General features: G+C 35.9%; 1 protein-coding gene across 12 annotated transcripts in view; it reads right to left on the bottom strand.

Moving 5' to 3' along the window:
* RhoGAP19D (Rho GTPase activating protein at 19D) overlaps nucleotides 1–20,043 on the bottom strand; it is a 270,087-nt gene that overhangs the window by 74,646 nt on the left and 175,398 nt on the right. For all 12 annotated transcript variants that reach the window (XR_012454373.1, XM_074115154.1, XM_074115153.1 and 9 more), the window contains 6 exons: nucleotides 18,260–18,373; nucleotides 7,701–7,955; nucleotides 4,876–5,047; nucleotides 2,417–2,633; nucleotides 2,056–2,312; nucleotides 1,266–1,539 (listed from right to left, as the gene is read on the bottom strand). Coding sequence is in view for 11 of the 12 variants with exons in the window: in XM_074115154.1 (XP_073971255.1) it covers nucleotides 1,266–1,539; nucleotides 2,056–2,312; nucleotides 2,417–2,633; nucleotides 4,876–5,047; nucleotides 7,701–7,955; nucleotides 18,260–18,373 (1,289 nt within the window). In the remaining variant the exon portion in view is untranslated. The remainder of the gene's footprint in view (nucleotides 1–1,265; nucleotides 1,540–2,055; nucleotides 2,313–2,416; nucleotides 2,634–4,875; nucleotides 5,048–7,700; nucleotides 7,956–18,259; nucleotides 18,374–20,043) is intronic.

Raw genomic sequence — 20,043 nt, 5'->3', positions numbered from 1 at the left:
ATAGCAATGATAGCCAGGTTATAACCTACTTTAACAATTTATCAGCCATTAAAATACTAAATCAAACAAAAATGGAGCGGGAAAATTTGAATGATTAGATAAACAGTAATTATTCAAAATTTAAAAAAAACTTGAAATTAAATATTTTCTAACTCTTCGTTAGTTATTACAACTAATTTTTCTAACTTAAAAGAAGTTCCTGTCAATTGTAGAAATAGTGCATTCATCGAAAAAAATAATTTTTTGAGATCCTCAAGCATAAAACAAGTGTTTTTAAAAAATGGATTTTTGAGATAGATTAGTGTGAAGCACTAACATAGTGTTCCGTTTGGAAACAATCCCACTTTAGGCTGAAAAATCGCCAACTGGACTTAAAACTTTTCATCTACCGTGATTTCCTGTAAAATGACTGAAACGAATTTCTCTGAACTTAACGTATTCATATTAAATTCGCATTAATACGTACCATTTTCAATTTGAACCTTTTCTCTCCTTTTAGAAAATTAGTTTTTTGAAGATAATTACCAAGTTAACAACACAATTTCTACCGAGTGTCGTAAAAACTGAACAATTTTGAAACTATAAATTGAAATTATTCTATAAATTTAATCATTTTGAGCACATTTCTTGTCCTTGGATTTCTAAGAAAAAAATTAAGTTCACAATCAAAAGTAGCTTACCACTCAAGAGGAAACATGATCGCTAGGATGAATTACTGAAGATGAATCTGGATTAACGAGTGCATATAACTGGGTGGGCAAGTTCAAGCGTAAAAGAATCAGAAAAAAACTAGAGGTCCATTTGTGGGCGGAGAAGCTGGCGTAGATTCTCTCTAGAATGGTCTACGCCGCTGTTCTGACTTTTTCAGGGATAATTTATGCTAAAAAAAGTATGCTGTAACTTTTTACTATCCTTCTCCATTTGGATCTGCAATTACACATATCTTGTTGGGAAAGTAATGGAGGGAACAACCGAGTACTCAATATCTGAGTCTCAGTTAATGTGTTAGACCACTTACAGTTAGTACACGATTCCTGCGAGAGAACCAACAATATCAAGGCACTGTTTTCATTTAATTCGAACAAAAAACATTTGAAGAAGATGTGTTAGTAATGATGAAACAAAATAACCGTATTTCATCCCATCCTTTTGTTTTCTTTCTGTTCCTGAAATAAAACTTAAAATACTCTCTGGATACATTATCCTCTTTTTCTCTCTAGATGATTTCAAATCCATTGAAGCATTAAAAAGAAAAACAAACCAACCTATATAAATGAATGTTGGGTTGTAAAGAATGTGCCGATTCAAACTGCCTAGCTCTCTGCGAGACAAATCTGAAACAAGGTGGTTGAGTTGTAGAGGCAACATTCTGGGTTGCTGAATCCATGGAACACTGTTTGGGTGGTGAATGCCTCTGGGCTCTCTCCTCTTGTATACGATCCAGTCGAACCACCGCTGGTAAACTTTCGACTCCGCCCAAAGAGGCAGAACGAGATTCTATTTTAGGAGCGTTTGTTACAGCACCTCCATAAACGAAACCTTAAAAAAAAAGAAAAAGGCCATGGATTATATAAAACCTCCTTTAACGTAACAGGTTACACCAATAAATGTAATAATATAAATAATAAATATAAATCTACATGATGTAGGGCGTTAATGGTTTGGATTCTCATTTTAGTTTAAAAAGTGCAGATGTTTTTCCAATAATTAAAATAATATTCCATTTTGACTGGGTACAATGATGACAGAAAATCATTAAAAACAGATTAAAATAATGCCCCTTTTGAGAAAGGGGTCGTACACTACAACAGCACGCTTCAAAAGTGCTTCAGCATTGAAGTCTCTTGCAATAAATTAGAAACCCAGTCTTGCCTAAAGAGAGAATTCGCCTGAAGGAGGCGACTTAAAACGTAAAAGCAGCTAAGAGTAGAATCGGGCCAGAATTTAGTTGACAGCTAAACGATTTTAAAATACAAGTAATTACTAGGATGTAAGTAAATCAAATTGTTGTAAATTTAATTGATATTTGATCAATCATTGTCTTTTTATTTTTACCAGGTGAATGTTGTTGATGCCTGACTATAACCTCCTTTGGTAAAGGTTGAGGCACACTGGAAGCAGGAATAGCAGGAGGCCAAACGGGTGTGGTGGCGATTCTTTGTGGAAGTCTGCTAGCAGTTGCTACAACATTGTCCGTCGTAGTACTTCTAGCTGGTCCAACAGAACCTGCACTGGAATGCAACGGCGAAGTAGAAGAAGAACTGCTTGCACTGCAAAGGAATTCTTCTTTTTGACGAAGACTTTTCCGTAATCTAGAGAAAGGGGGGCAAAAAAAAAAGGGGGTAGAAAAACAAGTTATTAATAAAAAATTGAAATTTACTACGCGATTTGACAATCGGATTGCTTAAATTTTTACCTGGACATGACATTCTCATGATTATGGCTATTGAAAGTGAGAGCATTTAATGAATCCCAAAATGCATTGTTTGTATAACCTGGGCCGCCACCAACTGGAGTCAAACAACCAGGAACTGTGGCCGCCACTTCTGGCAGTGTGTTCGCTCTGCCAGGTTGTTGTCTAGGGGCGGCTGCAGCTGCTTGTTCAGTGTCACCATTGTCTAACGGCATTTTATCTGAAATAGAAGAATTAGGAGATCAGATTATAGACAGAGATAGATAAGACAATTTAAAAACTATATTGTATTAGGAGTTCATTTCTAAAAGGTAGTCATTTAAATAAACATATGAAAATGGGTTCTTCAGAACATTTTTAAAGGAAATTTTATATAAATATTTTTTTAAATCTTTTATTGAAATTTACCACTGCAACAGTTGTTGCAACAAGCAAATATGGTGAAAGAAAAAAGAAATAGAAGAAAATCATGAGTGGAGAAGGCACCCAGTGGTGCCACTCCAGTAACGTGCTTTGCTCTCACGATAAGAGTAGATCACGAGAGGCCATCTTCTCTTCAATCTCTTTAGAGGATTACCTGGTAATGTGGAGGAAGATAGGTGTTCTATGAGAGGGTTAGGATGAGCTGCTATAGAATGGAATGAAATTTGAAGAAACGAGTGTTAGCAAGATCTGTAATGAAATGGAGATTTTGAGGTCATTATGGATAGTGAGGTTAGATACATAGAACGGAGCGTTAAGAAGTTTTCGAAGTATTTTTGACTGTAATGTCTCGATGCGTAGTGAGTTGGAACGGTTAGTCGATCCCCATACTTCGATGCCTTATGACCCAATAGGTCGCAGTAACAGTAGATGATATAAGAGTCTTTTGTTATGTAGGTTAAGTTTCGAACGTTTGTCAAGTAGTCTAGCGAGAAATTTGTGGCGTTGGTTAGTTTCTTGTCTTTTCAGAAATTATAATAGAATAAAAAAAGTGATTTTCAAAAGATAAGTTGAAACTTCTTGAGACAACCAAGAAGGTTAACGTTAAGATAAAAATAAATCATGAAGAGTGTGCTTCAAAAGAAATTTAGTTTATATAAATGTCTTTTTCACATGCCAGATATATATAACAGATCCAACGAAATACTAAATTTGTAAATCTTTTTTCTCTCGACGTAAAAAAAGTTAAGGACGCACTGCCTTGATTAGAATCCTGGACAAGTGAGTGAATCAAGAGTTATGTAATATATAAAATGCCTATTATCCACATCTATTCTGCTAATTTCCTCATCAAGAAGTTTTATTAGACAGCTTAATCACAAAAAGAGAGAAGAAGCAGGCCGTGTTACGAAAGGATGGACAGATCATGGCAAGTCAGTTATAGGGCTTAAAACTGCAGGGTATTTGGAGAGATGACCCGTAAGCCCGGAACATTAACCCAAAGTGGATACCTTTCTATACCTACTTTGTCTGATAAGTAACCCCATTCCAGAGCTTCTAGCCTCTAGTCCAGCGCCCACAACTTTGCTAAGCAATAATGAGTTCGATTATTCAATAGTCCAAGCCATTCGCGGAATCAACTGATTGGACTGGAGTCCTCGGATTTTGGTTGCCGAAGACAAAGTACAAACTTTAAGCAAATCCCCAGATTTGTGTAGAACTTAAATATTCAAATTAATTGAAACTCCTTGACTCTATAAAAAAAAGGGTTCTACAAATTCCTAGTTTTATAACTAATGAATGCAACTTTAATTAAAATGTGAATCACTGAAGAAATGCGAGCAATAATTTTTGAAAACATGATTCACAGCTTTTTAACAAATTCATCAAACTTCAGCAATTTCCATCTCAGCTCTTTATACTCGTAAACTTAATAGTGTTATTCTATTAGACTAGAAGTACCTTGTTATAAACAGGATTAGAAACAACTTTCAAACTACGATTTACACTTCAACGTCAATAACACTTAACGATATCATTAGCAAAGTGCTTAGCTTGTAAGTTGAATCGTTTTGAGTTGAAGTTTACTTGGTCATTCCAAGAGAACTTTCAAAGTTTATTGCAGCAATACAAATGAATCCCAGGGAGTGTACTGAAATTAAAAGCTCAAATAATCTTAGACTTAAAGCATGAAGGAAGCTTATGGACCACAAATCAGCTGTTAATAAATCTTAAAAAGGTTCAATTTTTTAATAATATGGGAGGTAGGAAAAGTAATAAGATTTTAAAAACCCGGAAAATAAGTTTAATTATTTAGATTTTGAATAAACTAAAGAATGCGGAACAAAAATAATGTTTTAATAGCTAAAGGTTAGCGATATTATCGAAATTAAAAGAGCTGACCCATGGAGAATATAAAACATGCAATTGTGCATTTTTCTTTATTTTCTTTTCTTGTTGTATTCATCATCACATTATACCTGATCGACCATTCTTAATAGAAAGTCTTATTCTTAATAATAATAAAAAAAAAAAATCACCTAAATGCGGTGCAATTATAGGAGCTTGGACTGGCGGCAATGAAGGTATTGATCTTCTTGCTGGAGATCCTGAAGATTTTACAGCTTCACCAGGTATTCCTCCCCGATTTCTAGAGCTGGCTCGGTTCGGGCGCTCGTTCGTTTCGGGGTTATGAGCGGTTCGACCAAAAAACTGCAAAAATTGAAAAAAAAGAGCAGAATTATTAATAATGGTTTTTGAATATAATTGGAATAATTCATGTTAAAATAACTCTTGAAAAGGACAAGATTACTTCAATATCACAACAACTTAAGTTTCCTTCACTATAAAAGATGATAACCCTTTCAAATAAATTTTCCCGAATTGAATCATAATCACGAGCGACAGGTAGGTGACTAAACTCAGCGAACATTTGCCACGAATGTCACGTTTCACCAAAATGCTATTTTGTCCAATGTGTTGTAATGCTGAACTTCTTCGACGCCGAAGAAAATCTATACTTCTTTAAGACATATTTATACTAGATAATCCCGGAAAATGAAACCACTAAATTAGCCAGCAGCATTAACAAATTAAGAAGCACTGACCAGTAAGGTGGAAATTCGCAAACTAATTCCTTTCAGATTGGCCTATAAAAATAATGTAATTTTTGAACTTACTGCGACTTTTTCTATTTTTCTTGAGCTAGAGTATTCATCTTTAAATGTTACATATATTCTAAGCATATACATTGCACAGACCGTCATTATTTTCGATTTCAGGGCACTTCTATACGGAAATTCCAAGTGAAAACTTAATGAAGAACATTTGATACGATAGCAATACTTTTTTTTTACAATTTAGAGAAAGTTAATATTCTTACGGAATAACTAAAATAAAACTATTTATCACAAAGCGTATAACCTATCTGCACATTGTTTCCATGCATAATTGCTGTTAACTATAGGTCAGGTTATAATCAACATGGAATACGAAACAAAATATTATTTTTAATAATGATATTTAAAGTGCAATATGAGATTTCAATGAATGCATAAATTGCACAAGGGCATACACATATATGTTAAAGAAAAATAATAATAATTACAATAAATACATAAATAAATGCACGTAATTCATAGAGAGAGAGAAAAGATATTGATAATAAAGAGAGTTGACGGCGGCCTTTCACGATCTATCCTTCACATTCAGCACATTAAATAGAAAACGAACATATTCAGTGAGAGGTATCTGAAGAGCGCTGAAATAGTGATGATCTGTGTGGCTAATTTAGGTCACTTGAAATTAAAATAATTCTCTAGACATTTTCATATATACCTATGTATATATGTATGTATATTTAAGAAAAAGAAATAGGAATAAATCTAGTTCCTTCACTACTGAACATCTAATTCAGAGAACGTTTCTGCCATAATAGGTTTCGAACTTTCAGCATTCTTGAGCAAGAAACAGAACTCCTGGAGATGTGTGAACAGTACAATCTATTGTGCAATCCCAGAGTGCAGTAAAGTAATCGCCTATTTTTTCAGGCGGGGCTTAACGTCCAACTACCACAAATTAGGTGTCGTGGACGGAGGCGAATAGCAAACATAAATAAAATCCAAATTTCTCATATTAACCATTAAATAAAATCCAAGACCTAGACCAGGGGAATCGAACCCCCTAAACCAACAATACATCTTAGCTTTGCGGGTCTAGCCCAGGGGTCGGCAACCTATTTTAAGTAGAGAGCCATTTCTCCTTAAATAATTTTAATAAATCTTACCAAGAGCCGCAAGGATGATAATGTAAACAACTCTGTAGATCATTTGTATTCGCAAATTATTATTTTATGATATTCAATAACATTTAAATGTTTTATATATTTATTTTCACATATTGCAAAGTAAATAAAAAAAATAAATAATAACTAAATCTGTGTTTGAATGAAAATGGTGGCAGACCTGTATATTACGTACTGTATTTTCATATAACTCTATTCAATTTCAAACCTATCACATTTAAAATTCTTTTTGAAAAAATATCTTTACTTTAATAAATGAAATTTTCATTTGTTTCAATAAAATTGAAATATACAATTCATTTCGGACAGGCTGAAGAGCCACAAAATTTGGATAAAAGAGCCGCATGCGGCTCGCGAGCCACGGGTTGCCGACCCCTGGTCTAGCCTATAACCACCTAACATACTTTACTATAAATTTCTCGTAATAACCATTAAATAAAATCCAAGACCTAGACCAGGGGAATCGAACCCCCTAAACCAACAATACATCTTAGCTTTGCGGGTCTAGCCTATAACCGCCAAACATACTTTACTATAAATTTCTCATAATAAACGTTAAATAAAATCTAAGGCCTAAGAAAGGGAATCGAACCCACTAAACCAACAATACATCTTAGCATTGCGGGTCTAGCCTATAATCGCCTAACATACTTTACTATAAATTTCTCATAATAAACGTTAAATAAAATCTAAAGCCTAGACCGGGGGAATCGAACCCACTAAACCAACAATACATCTTAGCATTGCGGGTCTAGCCTATAACCTCTCGGCTACCGAGGATAGCAGTAAACTGCTCCATTCTTTTAGATTTGGAAGTGATTCATTTGAATTAATTTTTCTTTTGAGTAGTTATACACAACACAATTAATAAGTAATAATTATCATCTTATTCAATGCACTGCATCCTTTGCTCCCACTGATACCATGATGCCTCTAACAGCTAGTGAGAGTTCGTACATTATATCCATACTATTCGCCAAGATAACTACTTGAAGGTGGGCGAACTTTACCAGTCACTGATTAATTAACTACTGCTATTAATAATAATAAAAAGAAATTTACCAATTGTATGAGATCCTCTTCTTTAGGCACAACAATAAGACAAAGATAGTCGGGCGATTCTTGTATCATATGCACCACAGCCGAGTATGTCTTATTGTGTACCGATTTGCCATTAACACCAAGGAGACGGTCGCCAATATTTAGACCTGCTTTAGCCGCCCCACTGTCCGGAGTCACCGACTGGACAAATATTGTCTCCATCGGGCCCACGCACTCACGAACGTGTCCGCTTCGTGCTTCCAAAGTAGATAATAACTGTAAAATAACCAATAGAATAAACTTGCAACTTGATTTACAATTAATAAATGGAACATACATACAACATGGTAGGATGTAAGTAAAAATGGATTTCTCGCTAAATTATGTATTATTAAATATAATAATACACGTTTACAGATCTTTGTGAATATTTGGAATAGCTAGTTTTTGTGAAGACCTTCTAAGATGCCAGTTGTGTAACCTGAACCAGAGACATGTTACTAAAAATCGTATACGTTACAACTTACGGATGTTTCAACTCTTTTATAGTTTTTAAATATGTATTTAAAAAGTAAAGTAATCGCCTATTTTTTCAGGCGGGGCTTAACGTCCAACTACCATTTACTAGGTGTCGTTGACGGAGGCGAATAGCAAACGTACTTTACTATTTCTCATTTAACCATTAAATAAAATCCAAGGCCAAGACCGGGAATCGAACCCACTAACCAACAATACATCTTAGCTTTGCGGGTATCGCCTCTTAACCCGCTCGGCTACCGTGGCGCTTATTATAAAGAAGAATTGAATGAGTTGCTAAAATTTCGGGTATGTGATTTAAATTACATTACCGGAAGTGACACTTTATGGCCCTCCAGGGAGTCGACGTCATCGAGAGGGGCTTCGTCATTGAGGTGGCTGGATGATGTGGAGACAGACCTGAATAGCATGGGCGTGCGTAGATGGCGTTCTATAGAGCTCACGATCGAGAGGAATGGAGGAGGCCCCAGAAGAAGAAGAACACTTTACTTAAAGGATAATCGAATTTTTTAGATTTCCTTTAGCCTCTTCATTTTCGCTGCACTACTGTGGGTTTACATCTATCATTTCCAGGACCATTCAGTGAATACTTCAAAAAGTAGTGAGAGAAAAGTTCTGTAAAAACCGTTCTCCCCCCCCCCCAAAGAACTATTATAAGGCTTAAAAAAAAAAAAAATCTTGAATAACCCTTGTCAAGATTTGAACCTGTAAACTCTAGCACAAAAATTACGACCTTACTGAAACAATCCAGACATTAGGACTATTTGTATTTGTCAGTAGCTCAGGAGTGTGCGCGTGTATTGTGGTGTGTCTCAGTATGTTAAGTGTTGTTGAGAGTAAGTTGCCGGCTTTCCCAACCATAGCGAGCTAGCGCTCTCTTTCGGCCCATTATATAGGCAATCATTTAAACAAACAGACCAAAAAATAAAAAGTTAACACATACAGTTACATTTTTGGTTTAACACCAAAATATTTACAAATGTAGATTGTTTGACTTTTGTGTAAACTATTTCCACGTCTTTAACACAAGAAAAAAAACAATTCGATTTGTATAAACGAATTCACCGTCTGGCTACTTGGCGGCTACCATGTGCAGACTCTCATATTCCCATCACCCCCCGCGCGCGCGCATTTCTGATTTTTGTGTATCCGTTTTTCTCTCAGTTTAGAGAGACAGTTAAAGTGAATGTTTTGGGCAATATGCTTTGTTATTGCAATTCTACTTCAATACGATCTTTTTGTTTGTACCTTGTTATTACGTAAATAAATGTACAATAACGCTGCTAGCGCCAATACTTTTAAACAACTCCTGTGTCTGTATACAAAGGGGAAAAAACCTCAATTACCTTCTCTTATTCTGGATGAAAGAGAGTAAAAGGAATCTACTTCTCAATCTCCCTGTTTTTGCTAAAGAGTGCTGTGGAATATTTAGCACCAAAAAAAATGCAGCATACGAGGTGTGGCTATTAAATAACGAGACTATTGCTGTAAAACATTTTATTTTAAATTTATACATATTTAGTTATTATCACCTTCAATATACACCCCTCCCCTATCCCTACAACGCTCCATGCGAATTTACCATTGTTCAGAAACAGTGCTGGAAGTCTTTTTCTCTGAGCTCCTGCATGAACACGTGCCGCTTTTTCTTTCACTCAGCTTCAACGGACTGAAATCGTGCTCCATTTTTAATGCAGATTTGATTTTAGGGAACAGATAAAAAAGTCACATGGGGCAAGGTCACAGGCGGATGGCCTAAAACTGGGATGTTGTACTTGGCTAGAAACGTCGTCTTGACAGACAATGCAGTGTGAGCCCGGCGCGTTGTCTTGATGGAGAAGAACCCCGTGGCTTGTTCTTCCACAAATCGGGTCTTTTTTTTCCTTATTCTTTCACGGGAGTTGAGCAAGCACCTTACGGAAGTAATGTTGATCAATTATAATCGATATTTTCATCCGTTTTGTGGACGTGGAAAGGGCGACCCGGGTGGTCATCATCTCCGACTTCTTCTCAGCCATATTGGAAACGCTTGAACCACTCAAAAACTCGCGAACGTGATTTAACATTCATCGCTATAAACTTCTTTTAATAAAAGATAAGTTTCAGTAGCGGTTTTATCGAGTTTTGATGTGAACTTCCACGACAATCTTTGCTCTACTACATGTGTAGTGTATCATGTTTTCAGCAAAACAAAACTAACACCTCTTACACAAAGGACGGTTCCGGTCAGACAGATTTCTCTACAAACACGAGAGAGACGCTGCAATCGAAAGAGAAGGCTTTACGCTGCACAGCTGCCGGTCGTTAGGATTTGGCGCAAGCATAGTTCTTCGGTAATAGCATCAGTCTCGCTATTTAACAGCCACACCACGTAAACTTATTGATAACTTAGACTAGAAACGTGAAAATTGTAATTGTTTGAGTGGTCGTAGCAGATTTTAGGTTAGGTCTTCCGCCCACGTAAAATCAGTAGTTTTCCTTCCCCCACTGATTTCCGGTCTTAACGACAAGTTTCCAGTCACGAAATCGCAGACTGAATCGCGCTACACGGAGCAGCCATTTTATTTTATTTTTTTAAAACGCTCTTTATAAAGCATATTATATTATATGAAGCACGATTAAAGTAAATAATTTATTTTATATAAGAACTAATACGCTGATAGGCGCGCAGGGGCAGGTGAGTCATACAGCGTATACTGACAGACAGACACACTTCGTGGTCAGCAGACTGGGTGCACTTACACCGGTTGTGCACGCTCTCCTACACTGGATACCATATATGGCACCAAATTGCCTTTCTTTAAACCAAAGCTACTACTACGCTCCATAACAAGACCTCAGCTCAGAGCTACCACCAACTTCTTGTCCAACCAACCAAACCAATACGTTAGGCTTGCCAGCTTGCTTCTTCTTTTTATTTTTATTTTTTTACTCGAAGCATTTTTTTTTTTTTTTTAAATCCTTTTTAGTTTTCTGGTTTTGTTCTTTGTATTTTTTTTATCTTATTTATTTTTTTTTGTTGTTGCACAGACCAGAGACAAACTGCCCTCTCTCATGCCATTAGCTCTCCGATATTGCGCGTAATATTTCATTTCCTTTAATTACGTATTTATAAAAGTAAATACTTTTTAATAAAATTGGAAAAATTTGATGTTAACACACTTTAACACACGTACATGGTGGCCCGTCTTTAAATTTTTAAGCTAAATAAATATCTTCCTTATTGGCTAATTCGAGGCCTAGCTTCTATTCTAATTGGCTTAACCATTAACACAGAAATACGAGGTGTGGCTATTAAATAACGAGACTGATGCTGCTACAGAACAACTATGCATGGGCCAAATCTTAACGACAGGCAGCGTAAAGCCTTCTCTTTCGATTGCAGCGGCCTCTCACGTTTTTGTAGAGAAATCTGACCGGAACCTGACGTGTTTGTGGTGTGAGAGGTGTTTTAGTTTCGTTTTGCCGAAAACATGATACACTACACATGTAGTAGAGCAACGAATTGTCGTGAAATTTCACATCAAAACTTGGGTAAAACCGCTACTGAAACTTCATCTTTTATTAAAAGAAGTTTTGAGTGGTTCAAGCGGTTCCAAGATGGCTGAGATTATGACCACCCGAGTCGCCCTTCCCACGTCCAGAAACGGATGAAAATATCGATTATAATTAATCAACATTACTACCGTAAGGTACTTGCTCAATTTCGTGAAAAGAGTAAGGAAAAAAACGACCCGATTTGTGGAAGAACAAGTCTTGGGTTCTTCTCCATCAAGACAACGCGCCGGCTCACACTGCCAAGTACAACATCCCAGTTTTAGGCCACATCCGCCTTATTCGCCTGACCTGGTCCCATGTGACTTTTCTCTCTGTTCCCCCAAAGTCAAATCTGCATTAAAAGGAACACGATTTCAGTCCGTTGAAAAGAAAAAGCAGCACGCGTCATGCAGGAGCTCACAGAAGAAAAAGACTTCCAGCACTGTTTCTGAACAATGGTAAATTCGCATGGAGCGTTTTAGGGATAGGGGAGGGGTGTATATTGAAGGTGATAATAACTAAATATGTTTAAATTTAAAATAAAATGTTTTTCAGCAATAGTCTCGTTATTTAATAGCCACACCTCGTATGCTCAATTTTTTAAGTTTTTTTTTAAATCCGGCGCCACGATGCCGAAGAATTCCTTCGTAATTAATTAACAAAAACTAATTGACTATTTTTTAGAAAGTTTTACATCAATTTAACTAACTGATATCAATCAAAATTAAAAAAGGAAGAAAAAACACACAAATTGATGAGTCCTGTCATGAAAGTTGGGAGACAGCAAGGCAGACAGACTCTTTGCAGAGCAACTAAGTCATTTAGTAATCATGACAGAGCGAGATTGCATTCTGGGCTCACTACAGTTATGCATTGAAGTGAAGCCAAATTTCTAACGGAATTTATAGAAACTATAAATGCAAATTGCAGATGAAAGCTGGTCTTCATACTCGTACAACAAAAAATTGAAAGCGAGATAGTTTGACAGGCCGAGGAAGTTATTTATTTATTTATTTTTTAAATGCAGTTACTTGCATAATTAGTCATCCGACTGTCTTACATACATTGGCATCATTTTTAAGAAATAATTTTCATTAGAATATATTTGTTTTTAAACTAAATGATTTTACTTTTTTCAATTTTCGCTCACTACTAGGTAATAAGAGGAAAATATTGAGTCCAATTTTCCAGTATCAAATTTCCATGGGAAATATCCTGTTTTGGGGTACCCCTGAATAAATTTTTATTTATTTATTTACAGGCTGTACATATACATATACATTAAGTAAATGTGATCATCATTGAGTTACGCACAGATTGTAGGCTGAATCCTGGAAGATCCAGCGCCACAATCGGGAAGGCATGCTGAGTGAGGGGCCAGCCAATGCTGGAACTCTCTAGAGGTTGGAAGGAAGTTTAGGAAACAGGAAAAGGTCGCGGGGCCAACGTCGTTTCGGGCGTCGTGGAGGACTGTCCGGATGGGTTGTTGTGGATAAGGCTTGTGCTACTGGGATTAGGATGTATGGTTTTAGGCTATTATGGAAATTAAGGAAGCCGAGAATGGATTAGGTTATTGGCTAAAGGGATATTGAAGTGTGCCGAAGGACTTTAGCTGAATAAAATAATAAAAATAAATTGATTTGGAGTATGTGATCTTCATAACTTTCAATTTTACACCTCCAAAACTCTCTATCTTTTGCATCTTCTATTGAAACACTATATCCTTCTTAGTCCCATCTTCAGCCATGACAGCTTCGGCCTGCCTCTTCTCCTTCTTCTCTCTGGGTCCCATTCCATGATCCGTCTAGAGCATCCTTTGCTCTTCCATCCCTTGAAACATGTCCAAGCCACTCCCAACCATTTTCCTCTGTAATTCTTTGGAGGATGCCCTTCATCTACTTCCATAGTCTTTTTTTTTCACCGAATTTCTAAACTCTTTCTAAACGGGACCTTCTAAAAAAAAAAAATCCATCTCGGTTGCCAACAATTTCCCTCTCTCTTTCTCTCTTGACTTCCTGGAGTCCATGTTTCACTACCGTACCAGTATAATGCTTTCGACTATGGAACTATATATATCAGCCTTTTAACTGACGGTAGTATGTTACTGCTCCACAGTAGAGGATTAAGCAACCCTATGGCTCTCTCTGCGACCCTCAGTGATCCTTCTTGACACTTCTCTCCTAGAACCGCCATCTATGTACTTCAAGAATGGTACCCAGATATTTAAAGTAGATTGAATTTTTAATTTTCTCCCCCTCGATTTTTAGGTAACCCTCCTTGGGTACTGATGAAATTGATAGCTAAGTCCCATTTTTTAAAAAGTTAATTAAAAAAAGAGGTATCTGATGTTGGTACCACCAAGGACTTCCTGTTCATCGTATGATGCACCGAAACATTTACTTACAGCTGGTGTACTTTCAATTTTCTTTGAATTAAACGTGATCAGAGTGACTTCCGTCTTTTCAGCTATACAGAAGGGAAAGTCATTAGGATGAAAAATACCTATCTTTGATTTAATCCGACTTAGCTCGCATGTTTATTTGTATCCCTGACCGCTTTCAGGCATTCATCCATTATCAGAGGTAGATGGATGTATTTTTAGAGAAGGTCCGCTCGAAAATCCCGTTTAGAAAGAATTAGAAATTCGGAGATAGGAAAGACTATGGAAGTAGAGAAAGGACATCCTTCAAAGAATTACGGAGGAAAATGGTTGGAGTGGCTCGGACATGTTTCAAGGATGGAAGAAAGAGCAAAGAATTCCTAGACGGATCATGGAATTAATGAGTTATAGTACGAGATGGAAACATAAGTGAAATCGAAATCTAACTGATTAATCGATACCAGTCAGAGATACAATCAACATACGTGCTACAACGCATAAAATCAAAGATATTATCCAGAACTGCCAACCTAATCATACATTTAAAAAAAAAATACCTAGTTTAATTTTCATCATATGCAGAAGCAAACGAGGCGCAAATCCGTCGCAAAGAATCGCAGATTTTGCTAAGTTACCTGTAAGTTGTAATCAGCTGTTTCAAAAATAATATGACCCCCCCCCCCCACACTAGACTTAAAAGAACAGAACTGAACAGACGCTATCGACTACTTAAAAGACTCTTAGACGATAGATCAAAAACTCTCTCTGGACAGCAAAAGACTGATTTATACTTCTATTTTAAAACCCGTATGGAATAGAGCTGTTTGGGGTTCAACCAAACGCCTCTAATCTCCAAAGGATTCAATCTCTTCAATCTAAAATACTTCGAACTATTGTAAACGCTCCATTTTATGTCTCCCAACCTGGGACTATACACACTGACCTTAACATTCCTTTTGTCACCGAAGTTGCTAAAACACGATACAGAAAAACTCCACTTCAGCCTGCAATCTCATATAAATCCTCTAGCTCAAAATCTTTCTTCTAGAACTCTTCCTGATAACCCGGGGACAAGACGTCTTAAAAGACAGTGGCCTCGTGATCTCCTCTCAAATGAAGAGAGTGATCGATACATTGTTTTGGAGTGTTACCACTGCTGTAACCTCTGCACTCGTTATTTTATCGTTTATTACTCTATTGTATCATTGTTACTTATAGCGCTAATGCGCTGATTGTAGCACAATAACCGCAACAAAAAAATAATAATAATTAAAGTTTACTATGTAAAGTAAGACTACGTAGAACCTTCATTTGCATTCAAAGACAAGGCAATAAAAGGCAAACAATCAAAAAAAGACTTTGGTGAGTGGTGGGTAAAGGATGCTGAAAAAAAAGAAGAAGAAGCAGGACGCAGAGCAATAGAATCAGGTGCTCAAGTTAGCTTAGCAGGCAGGGCTTGGGCCAATAAAAGCACACATTGTTCAGCCACCCTGTGCACCAATTAACACTTCAAGCTTAACGTTCCTCTCTCTCTTTCTTCCTGTAACTTTACTGAAACGGAAATGTGACTTCCAACGCACGTAATTAACACGCAATTTATGTTTACAATTAAGGGTTGGCAAATGTGTTGTTGAAATAAACATGGTTTTTTACTGAGTATATCTCTTCCCTAATTGACAATTTTCTTCCCACTTTGGAATTTATACAATTTTTATTTATTTATTTATTTTGAATAAATAAATACTTTTTTTTTATAATCTTTTATTGGAATTTACCACTACAACGGTTGTAGCAACAAGCAAATGTGGTACCTGATAGCAAAAAAATACGTGAAAATCACGAGTGGAGAAAGCACCTAGTGGTGTCACTACAGTAACTTGCTTTGCTTTCACGATAAGAGTAGATCACGAGGCCATCTTCTCTTCCAATATCCTTAGAGGATTACCTGGTAATGTGGAGGAAGACAGGTGTTCTATGAGAGGGTTAGAATGAGCTGCAGTAGAGGAATGATATTTGAGAAAACTGTAATGAAAAGGATTTTGAGGTCATTATGAGATACATAGAACGGAGCGTTAAGAAGATTTCGAATTATTTTTGGACTGTAAAGTCTGGAGGCGTAGTGAGTTGGAACGCTTAGTCGATCCCCCACATATTTCGATGCCGTATGACCCCCAAATAGGTCGCAGTAACAGTAGATATAAGAGTCTTTTGTTTTGTAGGTTAAGTTTCGAACGTTTGTCAAGTGGTCTGGCCGAGAAGTTTTGTAGCGTTGGGATAGTTTCTTGTCTTTTCGAGTCTAGTATCGGGGGATTCCATGTCATCCGTTTGTCTAGGTACAGTCCAAGGTAGCGTACTTTGTCCACAGTTGGTATAGGAGTTTGACTCAAGATGATGGGAGGTAGGATTTTCCATCTTAGAGTAAATACTATGAATTTTGATTTAGTAACGATAGTTTTGATTCTCCATTTGAAAAGCCAGTCCTGTAAGTGGTTGATGTGTGTTTGTAGAGTTAGTGTAATAATTCTAAATTTCAAAAATTACAATATATCGATAATGTATTCACAAATAAATAAATAAAAGCCTAACTAGAGAAAAAAAATATATATTGCGATTGAGGAACATTTTTCTGGTATTATAAAGCACGATTTGGGGGAGGAGGTGGTAGGGAGAGCAAAAGTAGACAAAATGAAGTCTAAAAAGAAGTGGTTCTCCTAGTCCAGACTGGGAATCGTAAATCTACCGCTTTATTCCTCCTCTAGGTGAGGAATAAAGTTCATAATGTGGAACTTGATTGTGGAGATGAAGTTCCCCCGGGGGGTTTGTTATTCCCGGTGTGTTGCAAAAATACTCGCCAACCTTGAACCTCAAAGAAAAAAAAAAACTACGCATGCGCCTTTTGGACAGATCTTTTTTTTTTTGTATTTATTCATTTATTTCTGTCAATACAAATACACAAAAAATGAAACTTAATTTTTTTTTTTGGTACTTTATTTTAATTAGTAATTACACCTGGTTTAGGTCAACAGGTACGTCTAAGAGCTATCCAGAATAACGGAAGTTCTTAGCTTGTGGTGTGCGCGTGTTCATTGGAGATTTTTTAAGAAATTACTTAGCGGGTAAGACTTCCTGTTTGGACTTGTTGGCGCGCAAAACACTGAACATGCTCTGATTAATTAGAATAATAAACAGGTAAGGGGTGGGGGGATTAGCATTTTATCAATAATTTGAGGAGATCGTAAGGTAAAGTAAAGTAATCGCCTATTTTTTCAGGCGGGGCTTAACGTCCAACTACCATTTACTAGGTGTCGTGGACGGAGGCGTCTAGCAAACATACTTTACTGTAAATTTCTTATACTAACCTTTAAATAAATTCCAAGACCTAGACAGGGGGAATCGAACCCACTAAACCAACAATACATCTTAGCTTTGCGGGTCTAGCCTATATCCGCCTAACATACTTTACTATAAAGTTCTCATATTAACCATCAAATAAAATCTAAAGCCTAGACCAAGGGGAATCGAACCCACTAAACCAACAATACATCTTGGCTTTGCGGGTCTAGCCTATAACCGCCTAACATACTTTACTATAAAGTTCTCATATAAACCATTAAATAAAATCTAAAGCCTAGACCAAGGGGAATCGAACCCACTAAACCAACAATACATCTTAGCTTTGCGGGTCTAGCCTATATACGCCTAACATACTTTACTATAAAGTTCTCATATAAACCATTAAATAAAATCTAAAGCCTAGACCAAGGGGAATCGAACCCACTAAACCAACAATACATCTTAGCTTTGCGGGTCTAGCCTATAACCGCCTAACATACTTTACTATAAATTTCTCATATTAACCATTAAATAAAATCCAAAGCCTAGATCAGGAATAAAACCCACTAAACCAACAATACATCTTAGCTTTGCGGGTCTAGTCTATAACCGCCTAACATACTTTACTACAAATGTCTTTTATTAACAATTAAATAAAATCCAATACCCAGTACCACAATACATCTTAGCTTTACTGGTCTCGCCTCTAACCTCTCGGCTACCGTGGTGCCTTAATTTGAGGAAAGAAAATAAATAAAATTAACTGAAAAATAGACATCCTCGCATTACTTACAGCGTATGTTTCTGGAGGATAAACGATGAAATGCCGTAACGTAAATCCAAATCCATTTTGATCCGTTCGTTTAATCCATAAGCTTCTCGGGCCACTACGTACCGCTTTCTTTTCCTGTAAAGAGAGACAAAAAAAAAATTAATCCAAAAAAATGCGTGTTTTTTGGACATAGCTAATAGAAGTGGTGGAAAGTTTAGAGCTAAAGAGAAATTATTTATAATTGACAATTCGACCTAGAAACAGCAGTCTTGGCAATCAGATTACTGTTTGCTAACCACTGTGGCTGAAATAGGCTCTAAGGTTCAAATTTCTTATAAATGTTGTTAGAAGAAAACCTCTCCTTATTATTTTTTTAAAAATAATAAGTAAGTTATAATAAGTAAGTTATAATAATAATAATAATAATAATAATAATAATAATAATAATAATAATAATAATACTTTATTAAACTCATAGGAAAGTACAAGAATATAAGAAAAAGTACCATACGGCATGGAATAAAAATAAGTTTTTCTATTCGTTATCCAAGAGTTCTTCTCAAATTTCCCAGTGCCTAAATCTCATATCGATTGCAACACAATCACGTAATGATTTTTAGGGAATATCGAGGTGCGGTCATCAATAAAAACAACTTTTTTTGCTTTATATCAAAGTTTCGGTAGGTAATTTTTACAACCTAAAATTATCATTACAATCACGTAATCTTTTTTTAGCATAATTTATCATTTTAATGGTTAAGTAAATTGTTGTAAAATTAGGAATTTGTAAAAGTGTAGAAGTCACGATAGATGTGAGTATTTCTGTGGCTTGGTGCAAGAAGTGCCAATGTCACAAAAAGGATTACGAGTGTACGTCCTCTTTGGTTTACCTGGAGGGGGGAAATATTGATGCTAAATTTTGACATTGGCACTAGTAAGTTTTATTAACTCAGTTACTACTTTGAAATTGCCTTCGGCACTCCTTGCAAGAAAAATTTTGATGGTTAATATATAAAAACAGATCTTTTACTCATTTTTACTAAAATCTGACATTTGTACTTCTTGCACCAAGCCACAGATTTAAACCAGTATTCTATGTATATTAGATTGTAGGACAACTGAAATCAATAAAAGGTACGCAAAGTAATAAATGAAGGTTATTCCTTTAATTTAGGTTACACCAAAAATTACTTTAAACGTCTACGAATTAGAGCTAGCAGTACAAGAAAGTTGATGCTGTATAACCTTTTAACAAAACAAAAAAATTAGCAAAAAAAAATAATGCATTAATAAAAAAAGTTTATCTGATTGGTTGCCGAAAGCATTTTAAATAAAAACAGAATCTGATTGGTTGGAGGAATGTTGTGAATGATATCATAATTATAATTTATTCAATAATCATTTTATAAATTATTATCGATATGGAGAAAAGATTGAACATATCACAGCTGTCACCATATACATGCATATATACTCGTATATATATGTATGTATAATCGAATACAAATATAAATAAAATGGATTTTTTTGAACACCTTGGCCTAGTTTATGTGATCTCAACACACACGTAGTATTTTACAAGCAGTGCTAGCTTATAACAGCGTAATATATATATATATATATATATATATATATATATATATATATATATATATATATATATACATTGGCGATTCAATACAAATAGTTTTTATTACCCACATACGTACTTATATACATACTGGGCTAAAGTAAATGAATTATCTGGACAGGTGTTGGTGCACTAGTGTCCAGTACTTAACTCTAAATACGATTAGGTTCTTTTT

Source organism: Rhodnius prolixus, unplaced genomic scaffold (genome assembly GCF_049639745.1).
Source record: "Rhodnius prolixus isolate KJV_2025 unplaced genomic scaffold, Rpr scaffold_7, whole genome shotgun sequence".
NCBI classification, from domain to species: domain Eukaryota; kingdom Metazoa; phylum Arthropoda; class Insecta; order Hemiptera; family Reduviidae; genus Rhodnius; species Rhodnius prolixus.
The sequence above is the reverse complement of the archived record's forward strand: the minus strand, read 5'-3'. Positions and strand labels throughout refer to the sequence as shown.